The sequence below is a fragment of the Malus sylvestris genome, chromosome 2 (assembly GCF_916048215.2).
Source record: "Malus sylvestris chromosome 2, drMalSylv7.2, whole genome shotgun sequence".
Classification (NCBI taxonomy): Eukaryota; Viridiplantae; Streptophyta; class Magnoliopsida; order Rosales; family Rosaceae; genus Malus; species Malus sylvestris.
This window is the reverse complement of record NC_062261.1, coordinates 264715-280768: the sequence shown is the minus strand read 5'-3', so window position 1 is coordinate 280768 and position 16054 is coordinate 264715. Positions and strand designations below refer to the sequence as shown.

Below are 16054 nucleotides of genomic sequence, written 5' to 3'. Positions count from 1 at the left end.
TTACTAATATGCCTGCACACGAGTCAGGAACCACCTCTCGTGGTTTGTACGACAAGTTAGGTGTAAATAAACATGTATGCTCAAGTGCTACAATCACGTGAAGGCTGTGCGATAAATCGCGGGTCACCTACGAGTCGGGAACCATCTATTGTGGTCTGTACGATAGGCTGGCACCTACCTTGGATTCAAGGTGAGAGTGTAGTGCGGGAGGTGAACGATCACGTGAAGGCTGGCCCTGGCCACGGGCGGAGCACTAACTATCCCGACGTCCAATTTCTTCCAACGAACTACTCTGAGCCTCGTGAGGACCTCCTAAAGCTCCATGTGTCCTTAAAATTCCCTGAAACATAAGATTTTACGTCCACATGAATAGTACCTCAAATCGGAGCTAGGATTTTCACGGGTTTTCGAGGGTTTCCTTACCTGAAAATGGTACCTTTAAACTCGTATGGTCCTCACGAGCACAATAATGATCTTAAAACCTTCGATCTACAAGGTTTGAGAGGGTTTCTGGGTTGGTCCGTACAAAGAAGGGAGAGAGAGTGAGAGTTTGCGAGAGAGAGGGAGTACGGGAGAGAGAGAGAGAGAGAGAGAGAAAATGATGTGGATATGTGTGTGTAGTCCAATCTGCACACCAATCACAACTAACCAAGGTTAAGTTCTCATTGGCCCCAAAAACTTAGGAAAATAATTATATTGGTCCACTTCTAAAACCATGTCACACACAACACATCTCAACGCCCAAGGGCATTCTAGTCTTTTCACACCTTCGATAAAAGTATTTCGGGACGGGTTGTGACATGGGTACATTCATCAAAATTAACCAAAAAATTTATTGTATCAAAACATGGGTACATTCTTCAAAATCACAGACAAAAAAAAAATTAAGCTTAATAACATTAGTAAATTTCTTCGATTAAACTTGACATGGATACATTTTAAAATCAAAGAAAAAAGAATGTACCCATATAAGTTTAAAAATGGATTAGAAAAGAATTGAATAGATTTTATGTCACATCCCGGCCCGGGGCGGACCACTTCCCGGGCCAACTCCACCACTATAGCACGATATTGTCAGCTTTGGGCTTACCATTCCCTCACGGTTTTGTTTTTGGGAACTCACGAGCAACTTCCAAGTGGACCACCCATCCTAGAAGTGCTCTGGCCTCCTTCTCGCTTAACTTCGGAGTTCCTACGGAACCCGAAGCCAGTGAGCTCCCAAAAGGCCTCGTGCTAGATAGGGATGAGAATATACATTTAAGGATCACTTCCCTAGGTGATGTGGGATGTCACAATCCATCCCCTTAGGGGCCCGACATCCTCGTCGGCACACTTCCGGCCAGGGATTGGCTCTGATACCATTTGTCACATCCCGGCCTGGGGCGGACCACTTCCCGGGCCATCTCTATCACCGTAGCACGATATTGTCCGCTTTGGGCTTTACCATTCCCTCACAGTTTTGTTTTTGGGAACTCACGAGCAACTTCCCAGTGGGTCACCCATCCTGGAAGTGTCCTGGCCTCCTTTTTGCTTAACTTCGGAGTTCCTACGGAACCCGAAGCCAGTGAGCTCCCAAAAGGCCTCGTGCTAGATAGGGATGAGAATATACATTTAAGGATCACTCCCCTGGGCGATGTGGGATGTCACATTTTATATATATAAAAAAAGGGTACATTTTACATATAACAAATTGGTATATTTAAGAATGAATACATTTTAAGATTAAAAAGTTTTACATGAATGGGTACATATAATTAGCATGGGTACATTTAGAAAAATAAAAAGTACAAATAAAAAAATATATGGGTACAAATACAAATAAACTTTAAAAAATATGGACACAAAAAAGAAATTAATATATGGGTACAAATTAAAACTAAAAAGAAAATTGGTACAAGTTAAAAAAGAATTACAAATTAAAAATGGGTACAAATTAAAACTAAAAATATATGATAAAAAATTTAGTCATAAATATAAATATACAAATTGTAACATTTTTAACATTAAATGAATATATTTAGAAATAAAAAACTATTTTATTATTGAAATAATTAATGATGTTATTAATACCCAAAGACCTTGATCAAAAATTGAAAAGGAATAGGATTTTAATTAATGTAGTAGCAAAAGGAAGGATGAGAACCTAATTTCTCCTTATATAAATTTCAGATAACTAGCTATGTGCTACATAAGCAATTTTCCCAAGACATCAACTTCAAAATTTGGTGAAAATAGCACTAGAAACATGCCTAGAATTCCAGTATAGTAAGAGAGTGGGACATCGGTGTCGTGAATCTTAAACAGGGCCTTTGTGGCAGCGATGAGACTATATTCTTCCCACGCGGTCATCCCCCAAACGAAATCGCCTTCCTTGAACATGGGATCCCCCGATTCCAAAACTTTAGCCACTCCGTATCCGGTTATAGGCTGCCAGTCCACAGCATTTCAATATCTTCGATGCGATAATTATTAGTAACAAAATATAATTCTACAATACTAAATAGGCACAAAAAATGCAAGCTTTTTTGTTTGGCCAAGAAAAATGACATTACGTTCATCACAAAAATGCTAGCTTGAATTAATCTAAGTATATTGTAAAGCAGAGATGTTCAGACACCAAGGGGAAATTGTAAGGAGGACCCAAAAGAGAAAAATTCTCAATCCTTCAGCCCCATTTGTAAATATACAGAAATTAATGCTAAAATTTCTAAAAATAAAAACAAGTTAGGGAGATTAGAGATGGAGGATGAACTGACCGAACCGTGCACGAAAGAGGGGACATAACTGCCGCCGGGTTCGCGCTTGGTCATGCGGCCTCTCATATAAGGGTTGCAGGACAAGTAGAGGTTCTTCACCAGAACCCCAGTGGAACCTTCTGGAAGCTTCAGCTTGGTGGCTGCGGCGGTGACTAATTGCATATCGGATTCTTTGGGGAAGCCGGTGACATAGTCTCTGAGTATCACATGCTTGTTGCTCGTCACTTCCATTTTTTATTCTTTTTCTACTGAATTTGCTTCGCTTCTTACAAACAAGGCCGATCGCCGAATGTGTAAATGCGATGTGAGCAATTAGCGATGTGAACGGCTTTGGCCGATTGATTCATGTATGTCGACGTGTGTATGCGTGACATGTGTGTCCATGTCCGCTTGGCCGACTCGATGTGCTCTAGTTACAGCATGCCCATCCCAAATAATGTTAAGGAGACTAAGGCCCCGTTTGGGATTGAGGTGATTTTAAAAAAAGCCACTGTGAAAAAAAGCTGAGGGTCATTTTTGTGTTTGGTAAACTGAAAAAAAAGGGCTTATTTTGGAAGCTGCTGTGAAAATAAGCTGAAAATCAAAGGAAAAGCTGAAGCTGCTATTTGCTGCTTTGAAAAAAAGCCAGTTTTTTCAAAGCACACAGAGCTACAATGCTCCTTTAATGAAAAGACACACTATCATCCTGATTTTTTTTCCAAAAGCACTTTCACAAAAAAGTTTACCAAACACTCTACTGGCTTTATTTCACAGCCGCTTATTCTCACAGCACAGCCGCTTATTCTCACAGCAGCTTTTTTTCAAAGCACAGCAATACCAAACCAGCCCTAAATGTGTAGATAAAATTTTTGAAATCTAAGGATATGGAAGTTGATGGTTGGTTCATTAGTTAAACGTTGATAAACGTGCCTATTCATATTAGTAACACATTATTTAGTTTGCAAATTTTGTCTCTAAATTCGTCTTGGTTTGACCTGCAAACTTTGAGCGTTAACACTACCCAATCCAGTGGGCTTCAAGGGAGCCTAAGTGCTCGACATACCACATGTCCTCGAATTGCTTAGCCCACCGACTAGGTGGATCTGATGTCAGTCACATAAATTATTATTTTTTCAATTAGGGAGCCGACAAAAATACAGAGTTGGGGCCCGCACTACAGCCACACACTCAGCTGATCTGGGGCCGCATGGGGGACATGGCTCTGTCTAGGCCGTTGGATTTCCAACGATTATTTTTTGCCATTGGATTTCCAACAGTTCAAAATTTTTGAATTTGAAAATAACGGCTTACAAGTGGCAAATTCTAGTCCATTAGAAGGTCTAGATTTTTGGGGCTTAAAAAACTTTAAACCAAAAAGAAAAATCAGCAAAAATCCTATTATTACCGTTGGGATTACGTGTCAAAATCTAGGCTTTTGGATTAATCATTCATCGTAATCCAACGGTCCATATTAATTAGGTTAGATACAACTTATTAAAAAATACAGTAAAATTAATAAAAATTACAGAAAAAATATTCAATCTGGTATATTTTATTTAAATGAAGAGAATCGTTATGTAAACTAAGAGCATCTTTATTCAAAACAACATAAATAACACACCAAATAAAATTACAAAAACACACCAAATAAACTTAAAAAAAACACACTAAATAAACTTTAAAAAAAAGCCACCAAATAAACTTAATAAAAAACACCTACCACAAGCTTGTTTTAAGTTTCTTGATCTTATTTCAACCCCACAAGTGCTCAATCAAGTCATTTTGACGCCTTTTATACAAGTATCAAGATTCCATAGGGACAACTGGACGTCTGTGATGGAGTCAATCCCTAGAAACTAAAACCACCTGCTTTCCGACATTGCGGCCAGCAAAGAGCCCTGCCAGAGCCCCCGGAGCGCTCTCAAGGCCTTCAACTACATCTTCCACGTATATTATCTTCCCTTCTTTTATGGCAGGTAGAACTGTTTCAAGAAACTTCCCGTATAGATGATAGTAACTAAAAGCCACGAAACCTTGCATACGGACCTGTTTAGAGATGAGTGATATTAAATTATGCACACCTTCTGTTTGCTCAAGGTTGTACTGCGAGATCATCCCACAAATTGCGATTCGGCCATTCATCCTCATGTTTAGTAGGACTGCATCGAGCATCTTTCCCCCAACATTTTCAAAGTATATATCGATGCCTTCAGGAAAGTACCTGTTGCGTAAATTACACATTCAGAATATACATGTTTAGCCCAATGTTTAAGCAATATATAGGAAGTGGAAAATCAACCTCACATACTCAAGAACCTTTCATTTTCTAATCTTCTCTCTCTTTCGAAAGATTGGGGATTAGATCTTAAGTTTTGTTGTTGATGTTAAGGCCTTTCAGAAAAGGGGTCGTATCGTTGACACATGAAAAACTCAGTATGCCTTCAGCAAAATAAAATTAGAAACAAAAATGCCCCTTATCACCATTCATAAAGTTCTGATTCCGATCAAAAGTTAAAACACATTACACAGATATATGAGACTGACCTTTTTAAGGCAGCATCCAAGTTAGGTTCTTCTTTATAATTGAAAGCCTCGTCAAACCCGAACTTGTTCCTCAGCAAATCAACCTTAACTCGCAGAAAAGGCATACAAACATATATCATTGAAGTGCTTCAATTGACTCCAGCATGTTGAAGAATAAAAGTAAACGAGTTTAACACATTTGATGGCAATGATGATAAAAAAATTATTGGTCACCAACACCATTTGTACATCAGCACAAGATGTTCTGTTTCATTTTCCAAAATTTGCGAACCACAAAAAATCGTCATACAGACATGTCTTTACAAGAATATTCTGAGTCACAGCTATGAATTGCCAATTAATGTATTAATTCCTAATTTCCTATTGATTACCAAATAGCAATGACTCACCTTTTCTTTGCTTCCAGCACTCCCAACAACATAGCAACCCAACAACTTTGCGAATTGCCCAACAAGTTGACCTACTGCTCCAGATGCGGCAGAAACGAAGACTGTCTCTCCTTTCTTTGGACTGCAGACCTCATGAAAGCCAGCATAAGCAGTTATGCCAGGCATACCTACATCAAACAAATAAATTAGATGGGCCTTGAGCATCAAGCAGGACATATCATGCATATAAATTTTAAGCCTTACATATTACCATAATAAGGGTAATGCTAGGGAAATCAAAATTTTAAACCAAATGATGTGGAACTTGATGATTAGATTATTACTTAACTGTTGATTAATGTGCTTATTTTATTTGGGTGACACATTATTCGGTTTGCAGATTTGGTTTAAAAATTTGGTTTCCTAACTTTATCCTTACCAAAAATATTTTTCACGACAGTTTAAACTGATTAGGATGGATTAATTTATCAACCACATTCTAGCAGAGAAGAATGGTACAGATCAAGGCAAGCAAGTTACTGCATGACCAATTGGAAACAAAAATGTTTGATGCCAATCAAGTTCTTACCGCCATAATAATATACTACCAAAGAGTGTCTGAATTGAGCAAAAGCACAAAAAAAAAAAAAAAAAAAAAAATATATATATATATATATATATATATATATTATTGCTCTACATCACACCAAACACTATTTTATGATTCCTCATGTCTGCTTGTCACACATTTTCTTGTCACATCTTGTCCTGCGTCTATTGAAAATTGGACTCAAAGTCACTCAAAATATAATAATATGTGACATGTAAATTGGACTGAAGACTACTTCACACTCATTCAAGAGGTTAGGCCCTTATGAGCTTGGCACTTAAATTTCATTAGTCAAATACAAACATATGAGATTAGAGAATTCAGATAGCTAGCTATGTGCGGCAGAAGCAATTTTCCGAAGACATCAACTTCAAAATTGGTGAAAACAGCACTAGAAGCATACCTAGAATTCCAGTATAATAAGAGAGAGGGACATCGATGTCGTGAATCTTAAACAGGGTCTCTGTGGCAATGATGAGACTATATTCTTCCCACCCAGTCATCCCCCAAACGAAATCGCCTTCCTTAAACTTGGGATCCCCCGATTCCAAAACTTTAGCCACTCCGTATCCGGTTATAGGCTGCCAGTCCACAACATTTCAATATCAATGTGATCAAGTTAGTAGTACTAAATAGGAACAAAAATGGAAGCTGTTTTGTTTGGCCAAGAAAAATGACATTGGTTGGATTACGTTCATCACAAAATTAAAATGCAAGCTTGAATTAGTCTTTGTATATTATTATTTTTCATCATGTCTGCATTACAATTGTACATCAATATATAAGGAGATTAACTCTCCTTGATTTAAGCCACAACAGACGGCTTAGGGAAGATAAACAACAGCTCCTTGAATTAAGGAGTTGACAACTTAGATTAGACTCCTACACAAATTGTTACTGATCACAAGAAAAGAGAACCGACTATTAACCCCTTAGAGAACGACAATACCTAGAAGAAACATACTTGAGTAGTTGCCCTAACCCTTATTGTCCAGTTTTACCGTAACCCATCTTAATATTCAGGAAACCCTAATAAACCATTGGACTACTTCCAATACACTCTCCCTCAAGCTGGATCCAAAAGGTTTATGGATCCAAGCTTGGACAGAAGTCGTTGAAACTGATGAGAAGCCAAGGGTTTGATGAAGATGTCAGCCAGTTGATCGAAGCTTCTTGTATAATGGGTCTGAATCACCTGCGACTGTACTTGTTCACGAACATAATGACAGTTAACTTCAATATGTTTCGTCCTATCATGAAACATTGGGTTTGATGCTATATGCATTGTTGCCTGATTGTCACAAAATAAGGACATAGGGAGAGTTGTAAACACACCTAGGTCACACAAAAGACCCTTTAGCCATATTAGCTCACACGCAGTTGAGGCCATTGCACGATACTCAGCTTCGGCATTTGATCTTGCGATGACAGTTTGCTTTTTACTCTTCCATGTGACCAAGTTTCCACCGACAAAGCTACAGTAGCCAGTTGTGGACTTACGGTCGATTGCATTTCCTGCCCAATCAGCATCACAATACCCTATGATTTGTGTGTTCTCATTCTTCTTCATGATGATGCCACGACCCGGACCCACATACCCTTTTAAGTAGCGTAAGATCCTTTTAACAAGGTTCAAATGTTCGATTGTGGAAGAGTGCATGAATTGGCTTATGATACTCACTGAATATGTGATGTCAGGTCTGGTGATTGTTAGGTAGATCAATTTACCAACAAGTCTCTTATAATAGCTTACATTAGTGAGTGGCGTGCCCTCCAAGCTAGGTTTGAACTTGCTATCAAGAGGAGTAATGGCAGGTTTAGCATCGCTCACGTTAGCTTCCTTGAGCAAATCCAGGACATACTTTCTTTGATTAAGAAATAGTCCCTTGTGAGAAGTTGCCATCTCTATGCCAAGGAAATACTTCAATACCCCAAGGTTTTTAATTGCAAACCTTTGTCTGAGTGACTGTTTAAGTTTGAAGATCTCTTCAGCATTATCACTAGTAATTATTAAGCCATCAACATAGATCAACACAACCAATTTGCCCACAGCTCAAGTGCGAACAAATAATGATGAATCAGCATTGCTTCTTTTGAAACCAACACTAGTGAGAACTGAGCTTAGCTTGGCATACCAAGCTCGGGGGGATTGTTTTAGTCCATAAATTGATTTGTGCAATTTGCACACTAAATCAGGCTCATTGCTTTAAGAATGCCCAGGTGGCAATTTCATATAGACTTCCTCTTCGAGATCACCATGCAAGAATGCATTCTTCACGTCCATTTGGTACATGGACCATCCCTTATTAACAGCCACGGACAATAGAACCCTAACTGAGTTCATTTTTGCAATAGGTGCAAATGTTTCTTTGTAATCCACCTCGAATGTTTGAGTGAATCCCCGAGTCACCAACCTTACTTTATGCCTCTCAATTGACCCATCTGAATTGAATTTGATCTTATAAATCCATTTATAACCCACTGTCTTTTTTCCTTTTGGAAATTTTGTGATATTCCAGGTTTTGTGTTGGTCTAAAGCTTGAAGTTCTTCTCGCATTGCTTCTTTCCACACATCTGTGTTGTTAGCCTCATGGAAATTCTGAGGCTCACTGTAGCTTGAAATGGTGCTTAGGAATGCAGCATGAGAGTGAGTCACCTTTTGGTACGACACACAATTGGAGATTAGATGCTTGGGTTTGTAGGTGACGAAGTCGTGAAACCTTGTGGGAGGTTGTCTATCACGCATTGGATTGCGTCGTGGGGCTGTGAGGGTTGTCTCACACTCGTCCATGTCTTGAGACACATTGTGAAGATCATCTTGATTGTCACCATCCTCATGCATTGTACCATCAGAGTGAGTGTTTTCATTGCTACTTTCAGTGAGTGATGCATCAATGTTGACATGGCTGGGACCTCTGTTTGTTGAAGCATCAAGTTCGATTCTTGGTAGAGGAAACAAATCCAAAATACACTCCCCTTGACTTTTGGTTTCAAGTGACTTGTTGTAAAAAGGGTTAATCTCATGAAATCGAACATCTTTAGACATAATCAATCTCCGCAGTTGGGGATTATAGCACTTATATCCCTTTTGTGTAGATGAATAACCAAGAAAAATGCATTTAACAGCTCTAGGGTCTAATTTATCTTGGTGATGAGGTTGAATATGTACAAAAAAAAATACAGCCAAAGACTATAAGGTGTGAAAGGTCAATTTTCCTTCCTTTCATGACCTCTAGGGGAGATTTAAACTCCAAGACTCAACTAGGAAGTCTATTGATGATATAAGCAGCTGCCATGACTCCTTGGGACCAAAATCTCTTTGGTACATTCATTTGTAGCATTAGTGCTCTAGTGTTTTCAAGTAAGTCACGATTTTTCCTTTCGGCTATGCCATTTTGTTAAGGTGTGCCAACACAACTTGTTTGATGCATGATGCCATGATTGCTCAAATATTGTGTCATGATATGAGATGTGTATTCGGTACTATTGTTAGACATTAAGGTTTGAATTTGAGAAGAGAAATGGTTTTTAACAAGATTATGAAAATCCTTAAATACTTCCATAACTTCATTCTTAGACTTTAAAAGGTACAACCATGTGGCTCTAGAGAAATCATCAACAAAGATTATGAAATACTTATAACCATCAAAAGATTCACTAGTTGGTCCCCATACATCTGAATGAACAAGTTCAAAACTCTTAGTAGCCCTGGATAAGGAAGAGCTAAAGGGTAATCTAGTGGCCTTAGACAAGTGACATGTTTCACATGAAATTACATCCTTCCCTAAGTTTGGAAATAAAGTTGACAAAATGGGTAGAGAATGATGAGCTAGACGTTGATGCCACAATTGGTTATCTTGGATAGAGTTGGACTTGTCTTGAAACCCTATGGGATTGCTTTTTGATATGTAATAGAGACCACCTAGATAAAACCCTTCACCAATTGCCTTCTTAGTGGTGCAATCCTGAAAAATGACATTGTGAGGAGAGAATATGGCTAAAAAATTCAAGGTATTGGTGATTTTTCCCACAGATAGGAGTTGGAATGGAAAGGAATGAACATATAAGGCCACCGACTCAATTTCATCAGACATTAAGTTGATTTTTTCCTTTCCTAACACCTTTGCATTCTCACCATTTGCAATTGAAACTTAAGAAGGTTTTGATAATTTTTCAAACTTATGAAACTTAGACACATGGTTGGTCATATGGTCTGTGGCACCCGAATCTACAACCCAAAAATCATGCAACATATTTACATTAAGAGTAGTTTTGAAAGCTTTCATGATACCTTGCATGTGTTCTTGGGGTATGTGTTCCGTGTCTGCCAAGAAACCCGCAAAATTGCCTAGCAAAGCTATCGAGTTTCTGTCTTCAACACTGTCTATTTGATCACTTCCAGCCCTTCCTTTCTTGCTTTGAAGATACAATGCAAACTCATTTATGAGTGCAGCTGGATTTGCTGTGAAGTTCTTGAATGTGTTAGACCCATTGGAGGTGGAGGCAAACGTATGGTTGGCTCGGTGTGCAGTGCGGTTCAACCTTTGTAAACCCTTGTTGTCTTTCATGAAATCAGGCTTTAATTCTGGATGCAAAATCCAGCATGTCTCCTTAACATGACCAGTGTAGTTGCAATGTTGGCACTTCAAGTTTGGATGCTTCTATTTGTACTTCCTTTCGTTGGTTAGATAGGCCCTTGCTTCAGATACATTGGCCTTTGTACCAATGTTCATGACCTTCCTCTTTACTTCTTCACATTGAATTGTTACACATACACTGGTGAAGGAAGGAAGTTCAGTGTTCATGAGTATGTGGCTTTGTAGGTCTTCATATTCTAAGTCGAGACTGGACAAGAGTTGAAATATCTTGTCTTCTTCTGCCCTCTTCCGTAGCAAAGCCGCATCGGTTGTATGAGGGCAATATATTTCCAACTCATTCCACATGCTCTTCATGCTACCTAGAAGTTGTACAAAGGGCTTACCTTCTTGTTGCAGGTTGGAGATATCATTCTTTAATTGGAAAACCCGTGCAACATTGTTCTGACTGCCATACATTTCCTTGACAGTCTCCCATAGCTGGTGTGATGATTCAGAGTAACTGAATATTTTAGCTAGTTTATGTTCAATGGAATTCATGAGCCACGACATAACCAGTTGATCCTTGCTAAGCCAGGATTCATAAGTTGGTGAGGAAGCATCAGGAACTTCAATGCTTCCGTTTATGAACCCCAACTTGGACCTTCCACCTAGGGCAAGAGATATTGCTCTCAACCAAGGCAAGTAATTAAACTCATTCAACAAGATTGAGCTTAATCTTTAATTTGGGTTGACATCCACCTCAGGCAAATTCACGGAGGAAAGAACCAGTGAACTTTCAGCTTCAGGCCCAACTGGATTATCTTCAGCCATTTTGAAGGTTGAACACGCTCAGATAGTAGTAAAGCAGAAGCAGGTTAATTGTTCTGCTCTGATACCATATTTATTTTTAAAGATTGTTTTGTATTTTTCATCATGTCTGCATTACAATTGTACATCAATATATAAGGAGATTAACTCTCCTTGATTTAAGCCACAACAAACGGCTTAGGGCAGATAAACAACAGCTCCTTGAATTAAGGAGTTGACAACTTAGATTACACTCCTACACAAATTGTTACTGCTCACAAGAAAAGAGAACCGACTATTAACCCCTTAGAGAACGACAATACCCAGAAGAAACATAGTTGAGTAGTTGCCCTAACCCTTATTGTCCAGTTTTACCGTAACCCATCTTAATATTCAGGAAACCCTAATAAACCACTGGACTACTTCCAATAATTATAAAGCAGAGATATTCAGACACCAAGGGGAAATTGTGAGGATTACGTTCATCTCAAATCCGTCAGCCCCATTTGTAAATATAGAGAAATTAATGCTGACAATTATAAAAGTATAACAAGTTAGGGAGATCAGAGAGGGATGATGAACTGACCGAACCGGGGACGAAGCAGCCGACATAACTGCCGGGTTCGCGCTTGGTCATGCGGCCTCTCATATAAGGGTCGCAGGACAAGTAGAGGTTCTTCACCAGAACCCCAATGGAACCTTCTGGAAGCTTCAGCTCGGTGGTGGCGGCGGTGACTAATTGCATGTCGGATTCTTTAGGGAAGCCGGTGACATAGTTTCTCAATATCACCTGCTTGTTGCTCGTCACTTCCATTTTTTATTCTTTTTCTATTGAATTTGCTTCTCTTGTTACAAACAGAGCCGAATGCGGAATGTTTAAATGCGATGTGAGCAATCAGCAATGTCAAGTTGTCAACGGTATTGGTCGTTTAATTCACCTGTGTCGATGCCGCTTTGCCGTCTTGATGTCCGCGTCTTGATGTCCGCTTTGCCGTCTTCATGTCCGCGTCTTGATGTCCGCTTTGCCGTCTTCATGTCCGCTAGTTAGAGAAGAACCTTGATGAATTTTCAACGTTGGTTGAACGAGGAGACGTCTTTCCAACTCAGAGATGGTGGGGAGCCTCCACGTTATAGTAAGTGTACTTTTCTTCTAATTTGTTTCATCAGATGAATTTTTAACAATTGCACACTAGTAATCAATGAAGAAAATCAAGTTATGTAGGGTAAATAAGTTATTAATATTGAATTTAATGTAAGGTACATTCAACATTTTGTGGGGTGTTAATATACAATGCCAATAAAAACCATGCTTTTGTTTTCTTTAAAACAAAAAGGGTGAAAAAATGATGTGTCTAGTATGTTTTGTTTTATTTTTCGAATATCAATGTACCTTTTTTTTTTTGGATGTGATATTCACACACCTTTTTAATTTTCAACCGTCAGATCGGATGAATTAAAGAAGATCAACGGACAGAAATTAACAAATGATGTGTGGAAAGTAAAAAGGGGTGTGATATCCACACACCCCTTTTTTTATTATTGTTTTGAAAATATTAGTTTACCTACTTAGTACTAATAGTTTTGGTCATTTTGAAAAATAAAGCACCTGTTATCAAATTTTTGGATCTGGAAAATAATAGGCAAATTAGTAGACATATTATTGATATGGGTAAATTAGTATAATATTTCATACATGTTTATCATGCATTCCGAGCCTCTATTAGTAGGGATATTATTGATATTTCTCATATAAATGTACTTGTTAGGCATACTATTGGTATTTCTCATATAAATATATTTATTATTAAATCTACAAAATATAGGTAAATTTGTTGGTATAATATATTAATAGTATAGGGGCTCATTGCCCATCATAATTAGTTCCGGTTTGGTACTGAGGTGATTCTAAAAAAAATGGCTATAAAAAAAGCTGGGAGCTTTTTATGTTTGGTAAACATTCAACTTCAGCTTTTTTTCACAGTTTTGGGTGAAAAAAAGCCAAAAACACAAAGTTGCAAAACCCAGCTTTGAAAAACTAGCTTTTTTCACATCTGTTTTACATAAAAATTTATCAAACACTATAATATTGCTTTTTTTTTTCAAAGGCACTTTTACAAAAAAATTTACCAAACACTCTACTGCTTTATTTCACAGCTGCTTATTCTCACAGCACAGCAGAAGCAGTTTTTTTTCAAAGCACAGCAATACCAAACCAGTCCTTAGGGTGAGTTATGATAACCTTTATTGACTTAATGAGGGAGTTGTGGCATAAGTTGTAAATATGTTGTAAAAATAGGTCACTTATTTGCCGACATGTCAGTTTATTTGAACATTGGGTTTTATTTAGAGATTTTAATTTATGTGGGTTTTTGTTTATGAAATGCAAATTGCTCGGGCTTATATCTAAGGAACTCTTAAAATAATAAATCATGTTTGACCTATGGTTCTTTGGTCCTCTCGATTGGAGATGTATTTTTTTTGTCACATAGCTATGTTTGGCCCTTCGATTGAAGATGGTAAGAAATATGATCTAACATTGTTTATTAAAATATTATTTTCTTGAAGGATTATAGGATTAAAAAAATCCTCTAACCCTCATTCGGATGGCCTAACTGGCGCCAGGTTCACGCTTGGTCATGCGGTTTCTCATATAAGAGTCACAGGACAAGTAGAGGCTCTTCACCAGAACCCTTTTTGAACCTTCTGGAAGCTTGAGCTGGGAGGTGGCGGTGGTGAGTTGCATGTCAGATTCTTTGGGGAAGCCAGTCACATAGTCTTTCAGTAGCACCTGCTTGTGGCTGATCACTCCTTCTGTACTCGCCGCCATTGATGGATTGATGCTTATTTCTCTTCCTTATCTCCTTTTACTAACTCTCTCTGTCTCTCTCCCTCTCTCTCTCTCTTTATATAGGTGGATCCGAGAAGGGCGATCTGAGTGATTTGGAATGGGAATTGGTGTTGAATATAGTCCCATATTAAGAAAATAGAATATAGTCCCATAAGTCTACAGTTCGACTTCTAATAAAGTTTTTTGGAATGACATTTAGTCCCATATTACCCTGAAATTTAATACTTAGAATTTGATGATTAAGTTAGTATAATATTGATGTTTAGGAATGAACTAATGGTCCGTCTCTCTAAATATGTAGCATGATATCAGAGCAGGTTTAAATGTGAGTTTGTGAGTTCTGTGTGCGCTCGAGCTACTAGATTTAATGTAACATGCTTTCATGCTTAAGGTCCGAAGTAAGATTGGTTGCATGTGTGGCTTAGCATGGTCGTCTTAGATAAGAGGACGAATTGAATGTAAGTCCTGTTAGGAAATTGAGTAAATAAAAGGGAGACTTTAGATGTGGCTTAGCATGGATACATTTTATTTTAAAAAATGGTACATTTTACATATAACAAATTGATATATTTAAGAACGGGTACATTTAAGATTAGCAAAAAATTAAAAAATTATATGAATGTACCCATTTAAGATTACAAAATCGAAAATCTTTTTATAAAATTTGATGGGTACAAACTTATTCTAATTTTATCTTTTTTTATTTTGGAAATGTTTTGAATTGAAAATTAATTAGAAGTTTAATAAGGGTGTGAGTATTAAAACCCTAAATTATTACTAATATATATTCTAAAAATTTACATAAATGACATCTATATTCATTAAACATTAATGCTAGGAATTTCGGTCAAAATCTGAAAACTGATTATACCACAGTTAATGAACATTATTAATTAAGAACCGAATACTAATTTTTTCAAATAATAAATATCGTTTTAATGCAAGTTGCTATACATATAATAATGCCATGTTTACCTAATTAATTATGTGTACTTTGCTAGATACGATGAGAGTGGAAGGGAGGGAATTGGGAACTGGGAAGCACAAGACAAGAGGGGACGAAGAGGAAGTGCTAGTGGCCTGGCCTGGCCTCGTGCGTGAGTCGTTAGACACCCTTTCCCTTTCCCACTTTGACAATTTTATTTTAGGGTAAAAGACCGTTTACTACCTTCATGTTTTGTGATTTGCAACATTTAGTACATCAAGTTTTTTTCGTCTCAGATTCATACCTAAAGTGTAAATTTTGGGACAATCTCATACATCCGTTAGTCAAACTATTAAATCTGCCGTTAATTGTAACGTGGCGCCCAATGCCGTTAATTGTAACGTGGCGCCATGATTGGGCGCCATGTGTCATCCACGTTTTTTTTTTCTTTTTTTTTCTTCTTTCTTCTTCTTCCTTCTTCTGCAACTTTTTTTTTCTTCCTCCTTCTCCTTCTTCCTTCCTCCTTCTTCCTTCCCCTTCTTCTTCTTCTTCCTTCTTCTTCCTTCTCCTTCTCCTTCTCCTTCTTCTTCTTCTTCCTCTGAATCTGGGGAAGTTTTTTTTTTTGTCCTTTTTTTTTCCT

The 16054-nt window shown here is 37.9% G+C and overlaps 2 protein-coding genes across 5 annotated transcripts; both read right to left on the bottom strand.

Annotated features, from left to right (window-relative positions):
- Window positions 1-2079: 2079 nt before the first annotated feature.
- On the bottom strand, window positions 2080-3180 carry LOC126590896 (2-alkenal reductase (NADP(+)-dependent)-like). The gene is made up of 2 exons (XM_050256415.1): window positions 2757-3180; window positions 2080-2427 (listed from the first exon to the last, which is right to left on the bottom strand). The coding sequence occupies exons 1-2, from the start codon at window positions 2985-2987 to the stop codon at window positions 2185-2187; spliced, it is 474 nt and encodes a 157-aa protein (XP_050112372.1). The 5' UTR covers window positions 2988-3180; the 3' UTR covers window positions 2080-2184.
- A 1089-nt stretch (window positions 3181-4269) lies between these two features.
- LOC126590850 (2-alkenal reductase (NADP(+)-dependent)-like) lies at window positions 4270-14483 on the bottom strand. 4 transcript variants are annotated; one of them, XM_050256387.1, is made up of 6 exons: window positions 14342-14483; window positions 12228-12343; window positions 6661-6838; window positions 5669-5835; window positions 5280-5362; window positions 4270-4956 (listed from the first exon to the last, which is right to left on the bottom strand). In XM_050256387.1, exons 1-6 carry the CDS (start codon window positions 14466-14468, stop codon window positions 4578-4580), a joined length of 1050 nt encoding a protein of 349 aa, XP_050112344.1. In that variant the 5' UTR covers window positions 14469-14483; the 3' UTR covers window positions 4270-4577. The 4 variants fall into 4 exon arrangements, with proteins under 4 accessions (XP_050112344.1, XP_050112337.1, XP_050112323.1 ...); XM_050256380.1 differs by lacking the exon at window positions 14342-14483 and having other exon boundaries at window positions 4270-4717; window positions 4817-4956; window positions 5280-5367; window positions 5665-5835; window positions 12228-12649; XM_050256366.1 differs by lacking the exon at window positions 14342-14483 and having other exon boundaries at window positions 5280-5367; window positions 5665-5835; window positions 12228-12648.
- Between the last annotated feature and the right edge of the window lie 1571 nt (window positions 14484-16054).

What these genes read in the sequence shown, in the direction of transcription:
- LOC126590896 (XM_050256415.1), bottom strand. Translation starts at nt 2,987, where the DNA reads ATGGAAGTGACGAGCAACAAGCATGTGATACTCAGAGACTATGTCACC. An exon ending in CCTCTTTCGTGCACGGTTCG is followed by an intron (nt 2,428 to 2,756) that starts GTCAGTTCATCC and finishes GTGGACTGGCAG; the next exon opens with CCTATAACCGGATACGGAGT.
- LOC126590850 (XM_050256387.1), bottom strand. Translation starts at nt 14,468, where the DNA reads ATGGCGGCGAGTACAGAAGGAGTGATCAGCCACAAGCAGGTGCTACTG. An exon ending in CCAGCTCAAGCTTCCAGAAG is followed by an intron (nt 12,344 to 14,341) that starts GTTCAAAAAGGG and finishes TGAAGCTTCCAG; the next exon opens with AAGGTTCCATTGGGGTTCTG. An exon ending in TTGGATGCTGCCTTAAAAAG is followed by an intron (nt 4,957 to 5,279) that starts GTCAGTCTCATA and finishes TTTACGCAACAG; the next exon opens with GTACTTTCCTGAAGGCATCG.